The 20,530-nt window shown below is 35.9% G+C and overlaps 1 protein-coding gene across 4 annotated transcripts in view; it reads left to right on the top strand.

Moving 5' to 3' along the window:
• The window catches only part of LOC131156322 (ATP-dependent DNA helicase Q-like 2), a 141,036-nt gene that overhangs the window by 59,264 nt on the left and 61,242 nt on the right, over positions 1-20,530 (top strand). For all 4 annotated transcript variants that reach the window (XM_058109912.1, XM_058109914.1, XM_058109913.1 and 1 more), the window contains 2 exons: positions 15,869-15,905; positions 15,988-16,021. In XM_058109912.1, the coding sequence (XP_057965895.1) occupies positions 15,869-15,905; positions 15,988-16,021 (71 nt within the window). The remainder of the gene's footprint in view (positions 1-15,868; positions 15,906-15,987; positions 16,022-20,530) is intronic.

Below are 20,530 nucleotides of genomic sequence, written 5' to 3'. Positions count from 1 at the left end.
TCGGATGGAGCAAAGACAATTGGTTAGGCGACTAGGGTTGCGTTTGGGGAGGAGGTAGTGGAGAGAATTGGGCGGCTGCATGCTTCTCATTTGGACCTGGCCTAGGTAATTGAAAAAGGAGGTATTTCATTTTTGACTAAATTGAGCCAGTTGTTTGAAAAGGTCCAATGTTCAGGAAAGGTTGATACGGGCTTTAGTTGAACCTGTTAGAGGTTATATATGTCTTTTAGCATTATTATTATTGAGTGTGTTGTATGTTAATTAATGTGAGTTATTAAGGGTATTCTTTTCATTTGAATGTATTTAAATCAGTATTATAAATAGAGGGAGAGACCTATCTTCAAGTCAGGTCATTCATTTTTAATCAAATCTTAACATGGTATCAGAGCATGATCCCATATAAAGTCTATTTCCCTCAGCCGTTGCTGGAAAACACCATCCTTGCGGCTGTTCTTCCCTAATCCACCTCCATCTCATACTAAATCATAAAACCAACCATATACCCATAATCAACCCCCCCCCTCCCCAGGCCCCGATGACCCACCCCACAAAACGCCAAATGCTGGCAAGGCCGACCCCACGCGCCGGCGCGTGAGAGAAGTTCTAGTCACTTTTTTCTTTTCTTTTTTTTCTTCTGCCATGCTCTGATTCCTTCTTTAGACTATATTATCAAGCTGTTAGGCCAGTTTTTTGTTAAAAATTCAACCTTTTTCAACCATGCACTCGCGGTATTCTGTTAATTTCTGTTCAGGATATGTGAAAGTTTCCTTGTGACCTTTTTCGAGCTGTGGCAGCATTCATATGTTCAGTTGTGAGGCTGTGGCAGTGCCATATCTGTCGGTGAGTTGAGTTTTTTGAAGCTGTGGCAGCGTTCGTATGTTCAGTTGTGAGGTTGTGGTAGTGCTATATCTGTCAGTGAGTTGTTCACCTTGTCCGTGGTTGCGTTGGTACTTCACATGGTTTATGATTGTTCTGATTATTGATTGCTCTTCTTGTTTTTCACGTGGTTGCTGTTTGTTAGTGCTGTGGCAGTGCAATATGCATTGGTGAGTTGTTCACCTTATCCATCATTGTGTTGGTGCTTCACATAGTTTGTGATTGTCTTGATTAGTTTGGATTGTTATTCTTATTTTTGGTGTGATTGGTGATTTGTGAGTGTTGGGATGGAATCTGTGAATCCCAAAAATTTGTTTCCTACATTGCTGTCGCAAATAACGACCCCAAAGTTGGATGGAAAGAACCATGTTCAATGGTCTAAAGTTCTTCGGATATTTTTTGCAGGATTAGAGAAATCTGACCACTTGCTCCAATTTGAGTCTTCTGATGAGAATAGAAAAGACGTGTGGGTTCAAGAAGATGCCTTGAGTGTTTTCCTTTAATGGAATTCAATGGAACCATAGATTGCATAGATATGTGCAAGGAGATTTGGGACTATGTCAAACTTCTTTACTCCAGTAACATTGCACGTATGTATGATTTATCCTATGAGTACTTTCAGTTACAAGATGGGGATAGGAGCATTGCAGATTATTTTGGAGAGATGAAGTGTATTCATGAGAAGCTTAATGTTGTGCAAACTATATCTGCCGACGTTCATGAGGTGCCAAAGTAGAGGGAGCAGATGACAGTTCTTCATGTTCTAGCAAGCTTGAGACCTGGGTTTGAGGCAGTTTGGTCCCAGATAACGAGCTGCCATCATTTGCCAATGTTTATTCTTGCCTCCTTTGTGCTTCCTTTAGCATGCATTCTCTTGCTCTTGCATCTGACTTTGAAAGGACAACCTTTGCTACACAGGGTGATTCTAGTTCTCTACCAAACAACAACAAAAGTTATCATGGACGAGGTAGAGGTACTCCTCGCAAGTGCATTCATTGTGGACAAAATAATCATACTATTGAGCAGTGTTTGGATTTTCAGGGCAGACCTTCATGTGTTGCCAATGCAGCCACCATTGACTTCACACCTTTGGGGGCAACGTGCTGTATCCATGTCAGAGGAAGAGTATTTCAAGCTCTAGCAGTATCAAACGCAACTACAAGCTTCACTTCCCATTGCATCTCTTGCCCAAACAGGTAATCACACAGTATGCCTGTCATCCAGTACTTCTCGTCCTACTCCTTGGGTCATAAACTCCGCTGCCACTGATCATATCATACGTATAGCTAGCTATTTCTCCACTCTTCAATATCTTGAAAATTTACCTTGTGTTACTTTTGCTGATGCATCCAATACTGCAGTCAAGGGAATTGGGACTGTAAATCCCACTTCCCCACTTCTTCTATTTCTCTTCCTTCAGTTTTATATATATTCCCAAATATCCTTTCAACCTTATATCTGTCAGCAAAATTACTAGATCCATGACTTGACTCTAAAAACACCTTAGAGAATAACTCCCAAGTATAAGAGTGTCGGCAAGTAGTAATTAAAGAAGTTCACAAGTCATCTCCACAGGGAACGGTATGGTTGAATTCCAAATTTAACTATTATCCAAAAATGAAGGAAATTAAAATCTATGACTAACTAACATGTTATTTACGATGGAGCGGGGTTTCCGGACATAGTCCGAAGATGGTTCCTTTTCTTGCTTTGGTGTGAGATTGGTAAATTATCTACTCAATGGTCTAAATGAAATTAAAACACAGCATGTTTATAAACCTAAGTAAGATGCAAAACTTAGTTACGTAACAAGTTTAAAATTCACGTGCTGATATCCTTGTCACCAACACTATTCTTGTCCCTAAATTATAAGAAATTGAGGACGTGTGTTGAATGAATAATGATTATCCTTGCTTCGAGGAGCTAAACCACATTCAACAACATCATCTAATCACCTATTTCTAACAATAAACGGCCAAATATAAATCACCTATTTCTAATGAACGACCAAATATAATGTTTATGCTCTAAAGGACATTCTATCAAACACCTTGTGTGCAACCTTGTTACTTAACTAAATCTTAATCTCCTTGTGTTTTAAAATGCCCCATAAACACAAATCAAACTTAACAAACTATGCAGAACCAATGCAACAAAAATAACTCATTCAATGACTCATTCAATCAATAAAGTAAACGATAACAAAATTAAATGAACAAAATAACCCAACGTTTAAACATTCAAACAATGAACTAAACACAAGAACTTCATTAATCTAATAACCCATTCAACAATGAAACAACTCAATCCAACAATAACTTAATCAAAACAAGTTTAATCCAACAATAAATTAAACAAAACAAAGTATTGAAATAAGCATTAAAGTAGAGAACACGAAGAACAAAAGCTAGAAGAGTGAAAAGAGAGAGGAATCTATGGCCGAATGGAGAGGATTCCTCTCTAGGTTTGGCTGCTCCAAACTCTTCAATCCGCAGCTGTTCCGACTTTCAACACTTGCACTCCAAATAAACCTCAAGGTGAAGAACACAAAAGAACAAAAAAACAAGAAGAAAGAGAGGAGAGGAGGAGAGAAGAGTAGAGAAGAGGAGTCTAAGCCATGTGGATACGCAAGGCTGCTCAAAAACTCCCAGCTGCGCTGCCCTCTTGCTCACGTCCACCAAACCTCCTTCAACATGCGGCCACACCTAGCTTAAAACCCTCCTTTCCTTCCCCCGCAAGCTGCCCTAGCCATGTAGTGCTTCTCCTTGTAGTGCATGGGCTTATTTTGGATGGCCCATGTGACTTGTTTTTTCTTCAAGCACGGCTGCCCTTGCAGCCCACACACATGCATATCGCCAGCACTCTTTAAAACTCTAATTCAACAAAGGATGGCCGCATGGGCCTTCTTTCTTTGCATGACCCATGCTCTTGTTTCTCTTTAGTCTTCATGGTCCATGTTCTTGTTTCTTCATAGCCCATCACGTGTGCCCTCCTTGAGCATGCCACTTTCATTGCTTTAAAATGCTTGAGCCTTCACCTTTTATTCCCGAGAATTGCCTTGCAATAATTAAGCACGAAAGTTCGTAAATTTATGGGCAAAGATAGGATAATTAACTTAATATCATCAATTGAGTTCAATGTTAAAATACTACACATAACTAGGCAGTTAAGTAAAATTGAATTACTTAATGCATTTAAACGCCTAATTATGCAACTTTGACGCGTAATCAATTGGTAGAGGGCGTGAAGTTGGTGGACTTTATCACTATGAGTCGCTATCTCTTTCTACCGCTTGCACTTTTGCTGCCACACCTTTCCAAATTCATTGTCGCTTGGGTCATCCTTCATTGGAAAAGTTAAAATGACTTGTTCCTCGTTTAAGTTGTGTCTACTCTCGATTGTGAGTCTTGTTAGTTAGGAAAGCACCATCGTGTTTCTTTCGCTTCTCGGATCAATAAACAGGCTGCAAGCCCTTTCTTGTTAGTTTATTCGGATCTATGGGATCCTAGTAGGGTCGTGTCCAAGTTGGGTTTCTGATACTTTGTAACCTTTGTGGATGATTATTCAAGAATGACTTGGTTATATTTAATAAAAGATCATTCTAAGTTATTTCATTTATTTTCTTCCTTTTGTTATGAAATAAAGACTCAATTTGGTTTACCAGTTTGAATACTTCGAATTGATAATGTTAAAGAGTTTTTTAGTGCATAATTCACTACTTATATGACTCAGCTTGGTATTGTTCATTAATCATCTAGTGCCCATGCTCCTCAACGAAATGGGGTTGTAGAGCGAAAAAATAGACATCTTCTTGAAATCACTTGCACTTCACTTTGTCAAATGCATGTACCTAAAGTGTTTTGGAGTGATGCTGTACTTATTGCTTGTTATCTGATCAACAGAATGCCATCCTTTGTTCTTAATGATAAAATTCCCTACTCCTTTCTCTTTCCTAATTCACCATATTTTCTATTCCTCGTATATTTGAGTGTGTGTCCTTTGTTCATCAACTAACTCCTAGGATGGATAAGTTGGATTGTTGTGCTATAAAATGTGTCTTTCTAGGCTACTCATATACTCAAAAAGGGATATCGTTGTTATAGTCTGTGTTGTCTCGCTTCTTTGTTTCTGCTGATGTTACCTTATTTGAGTCTATACCTTGTACATCTAGTCACTGAGTGTTTTTAAGCTCAATGAATATCTTCATTTGCCTAATCTTATAGATTCTATGTTGCTGCATCTGAGCCTCTATATAGTTCGAGTCCTTCTCATCACCTTGATCATTCTAATTTGCAGGCGTATTCAAGACGGCAGGTCCAAGAGAGTCCGCTCAAGCTTCTACCACCACATCTTTGGTTTTCTCATGTGATGATCATACTTCCCATGATATTGATCCTTTTATTGCTGTTTGGAAAGGTAAACGCACATGTACTCAACACCCCATTTCCAACTATGTTTCTTATGACTCCTTATCATCCTTCTATTATTGTTTTGTCATAGCTCTGTCATCTACTACCCTTCCTAAATTTGTTTTGGAAGCCTTAGCCCATTTAGGGTGGAGGGATGCTATGGTTGAAGAGATGAATGCAATGCTTTACATGACATTGGTACTTGGGACTTGGTACCTCTTCTTCCTGACATGTTTGTGGTTGGTTGTCACTGAGTTTACACTATAAAAGTCAACCCTAATGGTTTTGTGGCTCAAGTGTATGGTCTAGATTATTCTGATACTTTTTTTTTCTAGTTGCCAAACTTTCATTAGTACGCCTGTTATCTCCTTGGCTACTACTTTTCACTGGCCTTTGCATCAGTTAGATGTAAAAAATCCCTTCTTGCATGATGACCTTGAGGTGGAGGTTTATATGGAGCTACCACTTGGATTTGTTGCTTAGTGGGAGTCATACTTAGTGTGTTAGCTCAAGAAAGTTTTATATGGTTCAAAACAGTCTTCCAGAGCATGGTTTGGTCGTTTTAGTGTTATAATACTTGAGTTTGGTCTTCGACAATGTGCTATGGATCATTCAGTGTTTTATCGTCATACTTCATCGGATAAGACCCTTCTTGTTGTTTATGTGGATGATATTGTTATTACATGTGGTGATGATATAGGTATTCAAAGTCTTAAACTTTTTTTATAGACTAAGTTTCAGACCAAAGATTTGGGACCGTTGAAATCATAGGTCGAAATCGCGGTTGCGGGTAACGTCGAGTAACTGTCGTAGGACATGGGAGACATAAGTGTTATAGGGGAAGAGTGCGTAACGGTCGTGGTTTTTTTTCACGCATGCACAACCATGCCAAAATTGAAAAATAAGCATGAAATCCATTAATGCACGATTTTTAATGAATTTTGATGGCTTTTAGTTAACCTACAAATGCTTTTTAATAGGTAATATGATTTTTATATTAATTTGAGTGCGCTGTTTACAAAAAAAAGCATATTTTTTTTATAGTTTGCATTACTTTAATAGGTAAAAAGATGTGGAAATGTAATTAAAATGAAGAATCGGACTCAATCAGTTAATTAAAGATAACGTTACTAAAAATGAGTCAATACTTAATATACACATACATGAATTTGAAAAATGATTGGTATCAAATATTAATAGTTGAATGCATGAATACAATTTTACAAATTTATAACATAGCACATGTCACCACCAAAATGAATGACGTGGTGAGTCTTCAGAATTTGCATCTCTATCTTGAGATTGGGATTGGGATTTATCTCCCCACCTTTGTGGAAATACATAACTGAATAAACCCATGTTTATGTGATTTTGTTGTTGCTCCTGAAAATGTATCAGTAGTGAAGAAGATCCAACTGATGTTGGAGCTGCATAATCTCCTCCTTGACCTTATCTTGAATAATATCCATAAGTTGGGGCTGGGGCTGGCTCCTAGTAGTGTGTAGAAGAAGACTCACTAGATCCTGAGATTTCTGATCCACTAGGATAAAAACGTGAGTCACGAGACGCATAATGTGGATATGCTGGATGAGATCCATATGATTGTGATGATGAATCATCTAAACCAAAGTCACCAAGACTACGAACTACACCATATGAATCTTCAGTAGAATCACTAGGGTCACCACTAGTTGCTCTCCTTCTCCTAGGTTGTGAAGATTGGTTCCTTGGAGGAATACTCAAGTCATAATTTTCAGGTATATCATGTAGTCCATAACGACTAGAAGGATATATATCCCGTACAAATGATGTCCCTGTGTCATATCCATATTCATATTCTACACTGCCACCGCCGCCGCCGCTGCCGCCACCACTACCAACCCCCCAACCGTAGATCCAGTACTAGTACCACTACCACTATCATCATCACTTGGTGGGCTCAAACTAAGATTGTCATCACTTTGTGTACGTTTAGGGCTTGAACTTGAATCATGCACGTTTATTGGTGGTTGATCTCCTCCTTCTACAATACCACCAACCTCTTCTTCTAACTAATTTGAATTGTCTTGACCGTCGAGTAGTGGTGTCTCTCTCTGTTCTAACCATTGACTCAAAGGATCATGTTCTTCGAAAATGTAGTCCAAATTGATAGGATTGAAACCATCTTCAATTTCCTATTGACTTCTTCTCATTGTATGTCTTAACTTTAACCTCATGTTGTAATGTACGAAAATAAGTTTTTGTAGTCTCATGTACTTTAATCTATTTCTTGTTTTCGTATGGATAAGGCTAAAGGTGCCCCAATTGCATGAATAATTAAAGAGAGTTTTATGTCGGTATAGCGTATTTTTCAAAAGTCAAATTTGAACATAAAGAGAGAAAATAGAGCCATTCATCCATTATTTAGCTATATTTACGAGGATTTGTTTGTTTCATTGCTCTTTGAGCCAACAGGGTTCCAAATGTCTCCTGCCTATCTCGGTATAACAACAATTAAAAAAGGATGATTGTGAAATATAATTAATTAATTAATTATATGTATTAATAATTATTCTAGAAAATATTACAGAATACTAAAACAATTCATTATTCAATTTAATGGAACCAATACTTACTTGATTAATAGCTTGAATTTGAGTGTCTATATCGGGTATCAACTTGGTTATCACTTTTTTAACCCCATCCATGACTTCTCTAACAACTTTTGGAAAGGGTGGGGCACCATAAAGAAATTGTGGGTTCAAAAATATACTAAAATTAAACTTAGAAATATATTAATCAATAGTTTTTTAGTGCAACTATGCATAATTTAAAAGTTAAAATAATAAAAAGTTGTATTTGATTTACACTTGCCAGCAGCTTGCAAATCTAGGTGCAATTGAAAAATTCCATCGGTTGTCAATAATTTTCCAATAGTCTTTGTAGAACCGGAAATTTTTTTGAATGACCATTTTCGCCCTATCAATTGCCTCGTATATGAAACCCATGGTTGGTTTTTCATCACCATCAACTAATTTAAGAACTTTCACTAAGAGTTCTTGCTCTTTAATTATATCAGAGGCCTTTTGCCAAAACTCTTTGCCTAAGATAATCTTCTTTGAATAATATGTTGGGCCTGATTTTGCTATCCCAAACCTTGAGTTTTTCCAAGCTTCAGATGTAAACATTTCCCTTAATGCTTTTTTAAGCCTAACAATAGTCTCCAAAGCAATGAAGTTGGTGGCAAATCGAGTAATGGCAGGACGAAGTAACTCTCTATTTGTGAATTTCATGTTCATGTGTGGTTGTAAATAAAGGAGGTTATTGTTCTTGCATCTTTTAAGACATTCTTCACGTTACTTTTCTTACCAATATCTCCAAGAATAAGGTCTATGTAATGCGCTGCACATGATGTCCAATAGCGATTGAGCCTCTTCTGCATTAATAATTTCCCTTCTGCCTTCATTGCAGCTTCATTATCAGTCACTACTTGGACAACATTCTCCTCTCCAATTTCTTCAACCACCACGTCTATTAATCTGAAATGAAATTAAAGATCTAATAATTACTACTACTTAATTAAAAACATATATACAAGTCCATGATATTATTTGCATATACAATTAAAATTAGAAAATTACTTGAAATAATATTCAACTATTCTACTTGGCACATCAGAGGCATCAACTGACTTATGAAACACGGTGCCTCTATTGCAGTAAACTAAAAAGTTTATTATGTGTTTTCTAATTAATCTTGACCAACCATCACGCATAAGGGTTACACTTCTCTTCTTCCAAATGCCAGCAAAAGAAGATATATAATCTTCCATTTCTAGATACTCTTTCTCCAAATAAATTACAAATACCTCATAGGGTGATGGAAACTTCACCCCCTTTCCAACCTTTGCTGCAACATCAAGCATAAATTACATAAATGGAGAGTCAGCTACATTTGCTGGAATCTGATTATAAATTAAGAATTTTCCAACTGCTTTTCCTAATTTACTTCTTAAACCTTTCAGTAACTTAGTGTTGATTTTTGGTTGTTTTGCACTATTGCTTCTTTCTAAAATAGGATCCATTGACCTTAGTCTAGCTTCAGGGGCATCGGGATTGATCCATTGTCGTCCACTACCTCTAGCTTCTCGACCACTATAAGATCGAACTCCTACTCTACTGAAACCACTGGCAGCACCATTGCCAGAGCCGCCTCCCTTTTCATAAATATTACCCCCTCCAGTTATTCTTGCTCAAATCTTTGTCTCTCTTCCCATTGTTGTTGTGATTGTATGCTTTCTTGTCGAACAAATCTCATTCTTTCTTTTTCCGAGTCTTCTTCATTGCTCAAATTCTCAAAATCTCCTCTAATTTGGGCTTTTGCTTTATCTTGCCTTTTTTGTTTGTCTCTTTTCTTCTCAGTATACTGTTATAGATGTTTCATCATTTGTTCTCTTACTTGTGTGGTCACATTTGAGCATCTAGCCACTTGACCCTTTTTATGTGCCAAGTGTTGTTTCAAGCGTGTAATGTCTCCTTTAATTATCCTTCCACACAATTTACACATAATAACATGTCTGTTACCGTCCACCGGACTGCTAAAATGCCATCCAGTGTCCTCACTAGGTATGTTCTCATTTCCTTTCTCATGTGGCATCTTGATAGACTTGATTTGATGATCTCTACACAAAACACATAGAAAATACAAAGTAACAACCTTTATAAAAAAATGAAAGGTATAATATAATAAGTAAATATTAAATAGTAAGTACTAAATAATCCTTCTAATTTTAAATATTTATTATGTAAAAATAAAATAAAATATTTTATTGAAAATAATATGTAATGTTTATTTAAAATATTTAAATAAATAAAATTATAAAATATTAGATATTTTATTTATTAGTAAAATAAGAGTGTTTGTGCATATATTTAAGGGGTGTGCTCTCTTGTTGAAAGGATTTCAATAAATACATATCTTTAAAGTGTTTGGATAATTACAAAAAAAATATGTTCCTTTATTTAAAAAAAATATATTTTCATTATTTTTATAACTTGATTTTATTTTCATTTATAACTATAAGAAATTAACATTGCAATTTTAAAGGTGAAAAAGACTTTTGCTCTACTTTCATATACATCACTAATAGAGATTTATAAATACAAATAGACTATTTAACTTTTTAAGCATTTTCTCAGTATATGGAATACGGATTAAATTAAATTTTTTCTTGTAATTCTAGTAGTACAAGGACTAGTTTAGGATTTGTTTTTACAGGACAAAAGACATTCAATTAAAAAATGAAATAAAAAAATCTGAATTATTAATGTATTAAGTTAAAATTTTGTTTATTAATTTATCATATTTTACTTTATTTGATAACTAAAAACAAAAAATAGATCATGTATAGATTTTTTTACCTAATTTCAAATTTAAGGTCAAAGTGATGTTTTAAAACTTAAAAAATATCAAGAAAAAAGAAATATGTGATGGAGGTAGCCTTTCATAATTACTTTTCAAAAAATAAGGCAATTGAAATATACAAAAATTAAGAAAAAAATCATTTTACATGTCATTATTGTTGATTTCTAATTTTTTACTATATTAAATTACTTTTTTTATTCAATTTAACAAACAAGTAACAAGTTACAACAAAATATAATTTTTTGAAAAGAAGATATAATGAAAAGTTGAAGTGGCGAGTGGGTCTCATACACTATGTGCGTTGGAGAGTGGAGAGACGAGAGTGGAGTGCTGAGTTGAGAGAGGAGCGTTGAAGCGACGAACGAGACTCCAAAGTCGAAATCAAAGGGCTGGCCACTGGCGAGTCGCAATGATTGGTGCAGGGTGCTGCTGAAGGGCTATCGGCGACTTGCGGAGGCGGTGGAGCTGTTGCAAGGCTATCGCTGGTGATTCGCGAAGCTGCTACAACTCTTGCAAGGCCACGACGGCTGCTTGAGGGGGTAGATTTGAGGCTTCGAAGTTTGAAGAAGCCTTCTTATTTAGCTTCGTCCAACAACAAATCAAAGTTCAAATGTACGATTTTCATTTTCTTCTTTCCAATCTTTTCTTTTGAACAGCAGATTGAATCGCAGATGCAGACTCGCCAAGGATGAGTGGTTGGGAGAGGGGGAAAGCAGGGATTCGGGGATTTAGGGAATTAATGAATCGTCCTTCGACTGGCAAGTTGTCGGCCAGTGTAACGGTCTGTGACGGGGCATTATGAAGTGTAACGTTTGTGTAATGGCCGTTACGGACCGTTATGGCCGTGCATTTCTTCCTCTTCGCAATATCGGCCCGTATCAATTTCGGCCACCCAATTTTCCATTACGTAATGGCCGTTGTTTAAAACCATGGTTGAAATACTTCTTTGGTATAGAAGGATCAAGATCTCATATTGGATTTGTTTTGTCACAATGGAAGTATGTTCTTGATATGTTAGCTAAGACTGACATGTTGGGATCTAAATCGGGTAATAGCAAGTTAATGTCGTATATGGGTAATTTGCTACCTAATCCTGGGCAATACTGGAGACATGTTAGAAAGTTTAATTATCTTACAATTATTCGGCAGAGTATATCTTTTGCAACAAATGTTGAGTCAATTTCTAGATTCTCCGAGGACAAGTCATTGGGACGCAGTAATTCGCATCTTGAGATATGTCAAAGGTGCACCTAGGAGAGGTCTTTTATTTCGTGATCATGGTCACACTTATATCCATAAATATACAGATGTAGATTGGGCTAGATCGCCTTCCGATTGGAGATCCACCACCGGGTACTGTATCTTGGTTGGTGGTAATTTGGTTTCTTGGAAAAATAAGAAACAAATTGTGGTGGCAAGGTCAAGTGTTGAATCAAAATATATTGCTATGGCTCACACTACCTATGAACTTGTTTGGTTGAAGAACATGTTGGAAGAATTGGGTTTTCTGCATTCTCAGCCTATCAAGTTGATGTGTGATAATCGAGTTGCTCTTCATATTGCCTCCAACCTAGTCTTTTATGAGCAGACAAAGCACATTGAAGTTGATTGCCACTTTGTTCAGGAGAAACTTCTGCAGAAGCTCATTACAACCGCTTATGTGAAGTCCGACATGTAGCTTGCTAATTTGTTTACCAAAGCGTTGGAGGATGCTCGTGTTAGATTCATTTGTAACAAGCTAGGAGCTTATGACATTTATGCTTCAGCTTTAGGGAGAGGGTTAGAGGTTATATATATATTTTAGTATTATTATTGAGTGTTACGTGCTAGTATGTTAATTAGTGAGAGTTAGTAAATGTATCATTGTCATTAGAATGTATTTAAATTTGTATTATAAATAGAGGGAGCGACCCATCTTCAAGTTTGGTCATTCATTTTTAAACAAATCTTAACGGGGTCCAAAGGGAGGCTCTCCTCGTATGGGCTTCCAACAAATGGGTCTACGTGATAAGCTGACTCATGATTCATAAATTAGGAACCCAAGTACTGCTATGTTGTTCAAGATAATGCATAGGCCCAAAATATTGCTCCTACATCTCAGAAAACAATTATTGGAAAGGAGGAAGATATACCCTCTAGTAACGGAATTTTTGTCTAGCCTCCAGTTAATAGAACTATTATTCAACCTCTATTTATTAAAGATATGAATCAAATTGACCAAAATCAGGAGGAAGCTTAGGATGCTAGAAGACTAGATTCATTTCAAGATTGTGGTGATATAGTTGCATTTAGTTCTAAAGATGTATTAGAAGGTGATGTGAGGAAAGAATAAAAAAACCAGGGTTAGGAGGGGGAAATCTAATCATTGTTATCTTTATACTAATAAATTTGAAGGAAATAAGGTTTACGCTCATCGAGAGACAACTTGTTTGGGTGCTTAAATGAAGAAGATGTTCAAAGATAAGAGAGAAAATTCTTGTGAGTCAACAAAAAAGTTGCTAAGGAGAGAGGGAGAGTTCAATATTGTGGAGGTTCCTTTCGTTGAGAAGAATTTCAAAGGTTCTAATAAGACAAGATAAGGTAAGGAGGTAAGAAAATGGGGGATTTTTCAGATTCATAAGGTTATGATAATAGCGATTTTGGTTGTTGAAAGTATGTATTAGATGAGAATGGGTGGGATACTAATTTGAGATTTAGATGTTCTTCAGAGAGTCCGTGGAAAGCTATCTCTCTGAGTTATCCCCTCTTCATTCCCTATATTAAATTCCTGGTGGGAAGAGCTTGTAATATTCGTTTTTGCAAAGATCCTTGGTTGGGGAATGTAGTTTTGTTTGCTTGTTTTTCATGCTTTCTTTTGCTTGAGGTCAGGGTAGGATGGGTACAATTCTTCTTTTGTTGTTGATCTAGGTGGTCCTTTTCCGTCTTGGGATTTCTACTTTTGTGGATCATTAAATGATAGGGAGATGGTAGAGCTATTTTGTTCAATAATTGTCATTTTTCTTTGGAGGATAGGCGATCTTGGTCTCTGTATCCTTCGGGGGTTCATTCATGCAAATCTTTTTGTGATTTTTTGAATAGTATAATTTATCTTTCCTTTTTATAGTTCCATTTGGTTGGTTGCGCTTGATAGAATTAATACCAATAACTCACAGCAGGTCAGGAGACCTTTGAAGGCTATATCTCCATAGATATGTGTTCCCTGCTTTAGAATCTTCATCGGGTGTTTTAGGCGAATGTTGAGTGAGTTCCAAGACATGGAGGATTTTTTTGGCAGTGTCTTTTGCTGGCTTTGCAGGAAAAAAATAAAGGGCAGCACTTTGGAAATGTCTTTTTTTTTTTTTTTTGCAGTTTTTTGTGGGATGTTGATGGAGCATAATGTGTGCATTTTTCTAGGGAAAAAGTCGTCTCAGTTGCTGGTTTGGGAAAAGAAACATTATTTAGCTTCTCTTTGGTGCTTGGGTCGAGGGAATTTTAAGAGGGTGAGCTTTTTTGATATTCAGCACAATTGGCATTATGTGTTGGAGTGTTAGTTCATGCTGGTCTTCCTCTCTTTTGTTTTTTTGTCTTTAGTTTGTTTCTTTGTGTTTCTTATCTGGATTTCCCAGACTTTGTTAAGGAGATGTCTTACTCTCCTAGCTGTATTTTCTTGTTCTATTGATGAAGTTCTTCTTTTATTATCAAAAAAAAAAAAAAAAATGATAATAGTGATTTTGATTGTGGTGGGGGGTTGTTGTTCAATGAGATTCTAGAGCAATGTGGTTACGTTTTTTACTCCTATGATGAAATAGAGGATTTATCTTATGTTCATCCACCCCTGTTGGAATGTCTATTTGGGGGGGCCGGGGGGGGGGGGGGGGTGTGGGGTGGGGTTGTGTTTATTTTTTGATAATGATTGGTTGGCAAATAAGTTTGAGTGTAGGGATGGAATTTTGCCCACACCATGGAGGAGATTCCAAAGGAGGAGTTAGAAGCTCAAATCTTATGGATAAATGGATTCAAAGTCGAGTGATATTGGAGGAAATGAAGTGCGTTTGGATGGTGACAAAAGTCGAAAGGTTAAGGGTCAAAGGGAATTAGTGAATTTGAAGGGTTTGGTATATTATGATGGAAATGTTTGAAAAGGGGTTTTCTTGGTTAATTTTGTTTAGCTCTATCTTGGGATCTTGTGTCTTTTTGTTTTCTATTTTTTGTTTTATATGGTGAACTCCTTGACCCTGCACGTGTACCTTCTCTTCTTTCTATCTAATATACTTTCTTTTGTTATCAGAAAAAAAAATTATAATATATTAGTCCTAAAACTTACATTCTTATGTCTATTAATCATTTCTATAGTTCCATGAAGAATTCCGTTATCTAATTAACTCCCCCCCCCCCCGTTTTTTTTTTTTTCAAATTGAAATGAAAGCTGACATTGAGATCAAAATTTCCATCAAAATTTCTGTACTTTTGGAGCTTTGAAATTTTAGCTGAAATCAAAATTGAAGACCTTCTGTGAATGTTTGTGTGTATGCATGCATCAATGGATGTGCATGTGTGTGTATATGTCAACATGAGTGTATGTATGCATGTCGGTCCTTCTGCATGCATAGAGGGATGTACGTGTTTTCATATATATTTTTGTGTGTATGGATTGTATTCTATGGCAGATAAAATTGGGTTTTAAATTTTTTTAATGATTCTGTCCTGAATTGGAATTTTATTCTCAGTGGAATTGAAATGTGTGCATCCAATTCCAGTATGTAATGGTATTCCCACAAACCAAACACTATGAATTATAATTTTCCAGGGTCAATTCCAGATTACCAAAGTTTTAAAAATTTGAAATTATGCGTAAATTTTGGAAGTTTCGAATAATTGTAGACAACTTTCAGTTTATGTGAGTATTTGGTTTTTCTAACTATGTAAATAGGCATTGGCATGAATGTTGGTTGAGAATTGTGTCCATCTGAAGTTGGCCTAACGTGAACACGCCTGCACCTGGGCAGCTGCCAGCTCATGCTGAACCACATTAAGTAATAACCTTGCTTGTCTAAGTTGAGATCAGCGGAGCTGGCTGTCTTCCTTTAATATAGTTGATAATCATACAATTGTGTGGCCCCTTAGAATACAAACTGCTGTCATAATGTAGTAAGTTGAGCACTTTGGCTTTGTGGAGTCTCTTATCCATCCTCATGATACAGGTGGAGCAGTAATAAGCTTCAGGTCATTGTGGGTACGGTATGTACAATCACAATTGTCATTTCAGAATCTTATGCAAAATTGTTAATAAGTAATTCAAATATATTTGCATCTTTTACAGGTAGCGTTTGGCATGGGAATCAACAAACCAGATGGTGAGTAGCATTCTTGTTTTACTTAAATAATTTATTCCTCCCTTCTTTGTCCTTAGTGATAATATTTTGTTTCACTCCAAGTGCTTGTGGGAGGAAGGCAGATTGTGGATGCTGTCTTGGTTGCGAATGAGGTAATGGAGGATCTAATTTATGGGATGAAGAATGATAAATCAGACTTTGAGAAGGCTTATTGCACATCCCTATTTTAGGTACATGACTCGCGTTGACTCCATCCCAAAATCAGATGGAGGCACTAGGCTTGGTAAAAAGGTAGTTTTTGAAAGTGGTAACTAACATGGTATCAGAGTCAGGCTGCCAGGAGGTCTTGGGTTCTAGTATTGTGGTTGCATTTAGGTTACATTTGATTTGTGAATGCCTATTCCCAGGAATAAATTAGTTTTAATAGGTTAGTTACATTTAGTTATACAAGAAATTGTGTTGTTATTATAAAGGAAATAACAATGTGAAATATTTTATGAATCCATAAAAAGGAATAAACAAGGAATAACTATTCCCAAATTTCATCATGGGGATGTCTATTCCTTTCTTGTTACATATTGAATGAAATAATTAAGAATATATATAAGGAATAACTATTCCCTTGATTCCAAAAATTTAAACTATACTTCATCTTATTCTAATGAATAGCTATACTGACAAACTAGACGAGCTGTTATTGTTTGTTTGTTGCCTCATTCCCTGTAATAGGTGTTATTTGTCGTTTGTTTCTTTCTCTGCATGCAATTGAGTTGCACATTTGGAGTGTTAAGATTTGATTTACAATGTTGGCCCACAACTAATCAGCTTAAGCTTTTTGGTAGAATGGTAGTCTAACACGGTCTTCTTGCCAACCTGTAGTGTATGTGAAAAAAAATAGCAGGCTTTTGGAAAACTTAGCGAGTATGGCTTTCCTTCAATCCTATTGAACCTAAAATTTTTAAGAAAATGGGTAAGCAACCACAAGCTCAGTAGACTTGTATGTTTTACCCCTAATCCCCACTTGTTAATATAAGGATTTCATCATTTTAAGATGTGATTTTTTTGCATGCATAATCCTATTGGCATGAACATAGTCCTTATTCCAAGCAATCTCTTTATCTAGAATTACCATCACATGAAAACCAAATATTACGCAATTCTTGTTGTAGCATAGCACTTCCCTCTCAAACAAGTGCCACTTTCCCGCTTTGCCAACCATTGCATAAGCGGAAACACCCTCAGGAGATTTAGGACCTTCCACCCATGGGAGACACAATCCTATTTGCTTAAATTTCTCAATGTCACAAGTACAAACAACACATGCCTGCTATTTCACACAATAGGAATATCCAGCTATTTCATATAATAGCAATTCAATAGATGCACACTTGGGTTGTGCCATAGCAAACAAACACTATCATCATCACAAAAATAATATCCATAACATTTAAATTTCTCAACTACAACAAAAATAAGCAGCTATGAAAACCCGACTGTAACTAAAACTGTGAAAACCCTACTGCAAGTCTGCAACAAAGATACACAGCCATGAAAACACCATAGGACATATGGGCTGCCATTTCTATTGATTAGAAAATAACAAGCTTATGTTTCGTTCCTAGTGTGTAATGGATTGGCCTTTTTAGAGATTTGGCATTTTATACAGAGCCTCAAGGCTTTTTAGTCATGCCATGTCTTGAGGTGAGCCTCTATTAAGCCTTTAAAACATTGATAAAATCAATACAAGCTTTGTGAATGCGTCTGTTTCTTATGTTTGCATGAAGGTTAATGTGCTCCAATTACACTTGAAACTTTAAGCTGATGTGGTTTGGTTGAGGAACGCTGACTGCTACTTGTCAAGTTTAAGAGTACAGGTAAGCATAGTGAATTCCTGATTCAGATGCAGTGCATGATACCCCTAGATGCCTTAGGGGGCATTTGTTTCGTCTGAATGGCCTCCGAACAGAGGCTATCTTTGAATTTGTTCACTTATTCAGTGAACCGGCAAGACATAAGAGTGTTTGGTGGCACTTTTGAATTTTCTTAAAATTCTTCTGATAGAACCAGACATGAAAACATGTCTGATTTGGATTCAGAGGTCTCTTTTTTACTTTTATCCCTTATAAAAAATGAAAATGACAAAAAATTCAATACCAAAGTGATTAAAATTAAGATAATAATTTTTATTTTTTGTACAACAATGAATTATATTTTTATTCATAATTATTAATTAAATATATAGCAGGAAATTATTATTTATGTTAAATTAAAATCTTTAGCTTATGCAATTGCTTATTAATTTTATCAACTATCTATGCTCCTAAGCTTTAAGAAGGTTAAAATTGAAAAGCAACACATATCAGATTTTAGATATCAAACAATTAAGATAATTCAGATTTTAGATTCAGTGACTGGTTTAAGTTCAATTCAGAATAGGTACACAAAATCAGATTTGAGTTCAATGTTCATCACTTTACACTTAATTTTAGCAAATGCCCTCTTAGTAATATTGTATAAATTCAGTGGGAATCTAATAATAGAAAATCTGCTTATTCAACCACATTATTTGAATCATCAACATGGTGTAGTAATTCCGTGGAATATGTAGAAATGTTAATGTTTGGGAAATAAAACATTATATTAACAAGTTTGTTACAGATACCAGGATTTGTCTCCTGGAGGATTGAAGTGTGTTTTGATGGGTGCAAAAACAGAGCTAAAAGGGGTTAGAGGGAGTTAGCTAACTTTAAATATGAGGTGAATTATGACGGAAAGGTGTTGAAGGGGGGATTCTTTGGTTGATTGTTAATATTTATTTATTTATTATTATTTTTACTTTTATTTTTCTATTTTTTTGGGGTGTATTTCTTGTCCCTTTTCATTGTATCTTCTCTCTCTATATCTAATATACCTTCTTTTATTATTAGAAAAAAAAAAAAAAGATACCAGGATTGGTCTTTGTGACTACTCTTAGCCAATGTGGTCCCAAAAGTCTCATTTTTCGCCGGATACGATAGCAACTCATCTTACTAAAATTGAAGAACTAATAAAAGTTACAGCATACTAAAAATATTTTATTCTTGTTCCAGTGACTAATTGATTGCGCCAGGTTTTAGCATCTAGATCTGGCTTTATTGTTAGTATGATTTCCTTTATGCATGCATTACTTGTCTAGATACTTCATGGGGGTGCAGTCAACCATGTAAAATGTATGGTTGAAGACATAAGATGAACCTAGCATAATAAATATCCTAATATGGCTTTGTCACTTGATGCATGTATTATGTGCAAGCATGGTAGTCTGACTCTCGCCCATCTTTTTCTGCATCAGTTCCCTTGATTGGAGGTTGTGGAATCTCCTTTTTCACATTGATGGGGAATATTGGATGTGCCCAAGTACTTTGTATGAGTTGTTTATTATGACATTTTGGGGTTTTGGGCATGAGAAGTATTGTAGGATTTTATTGGCTTTGGTGTGGTTCATTTGGCTAGAAAGAAAACTCCTTTAGGACAACGCTTCACTTGCTTTGGTATAGAGTTGTTTTGCACCACTTTGGGGGTCTGTGGCTGGTACTTTTCCACTTCTTGTGAGTCTAGTTCAGAGAGATTGGCCAACTTAGTTAAAAGAATTGTTCGTTTTTTTTTTCTCCTTATTTTGTTTATTCATGGATGGAATTCTTGTCCTTTCTGTAGTATATTTTATTATTCTCTTCTTTTTAATATAACTTTGTTTTCTTTTCAATAAATAATGTATCCAAGTTATTGTATAGTTGATTTTACAGAGAAGCATATTCTAGAATACTTACTAGCTGGCTGTGAATAATGATGTAGTTAGAAACACATCTGCATATAACTTATTTTCCAATAACTCTTATAAAGAGGAAGCATCTTTGGATTACGAGTTTCATTCTATCAATGTATATATAAACCCATGTGTTGGCTTCTTATCCCCATCAACCAATTTAAACACTCTCACAGTTGTTTCATATTCATAATAACACTGGAGCCCTGCATCTTCATAGATGTTATATTCCATAATAGCTGTAAATTTTTACTCAATTCACATTGTTTCAGCAACCTCATACTCTATTGTAGGGGGAACTTCATCATCCTTTTATTTTCACCATTGTCACGTGATCATTCCACACTCATAATCACCTGTCCCCTTATATGTGCCACTAAATCTTTTTTTTTTTGTTCCCCTGGGTCATCTCCCGCCCAATAAAGGGGGCAAAAACTGTTTCTATTATATGTTTCAGCATCCAGCATCCGTACCTTTAATTTCGTCTGTGACATTTTTGAAACTTGAATTCCTCTAAAGGGGTAAGACCCTGTAGCACTCCTGTCATAACCTTTGTGATGTACTGCATGCCTGCTACCTTTAGAGGTCCTAATTCCCAAAAAATGCGAGCAATTATGTGGCTAATTGTGTGTTTTACCCTTTCTTTTGTTGACTTTAGCTACTTCAAGTCCTTATGCATTTTTGTGGATTTTATTTGTGCTTATTTTGTTTGTCTTAAAGACGTCTTT

The sequence above is a fragment of the Malania oleifera genome, chromosome 5, assembly GCF_029873635.1.
Source record: "Malania oleifera isolate guangnan ecotype guangnan chromosome 5, ASM2987363v1, whole genome shotgun sequence".
NCBI lineage: Eukaryota > Viridiplantae > Streptophyta > Magnoliopsida > Santalales > Ximeniaceae > Malania > Malania oleifera.
The sequence above is the reverse complement of the archived record's forward strand: the minus strand, read 5'-3'. Positions and strand labels throughout refer to the sequence as shown.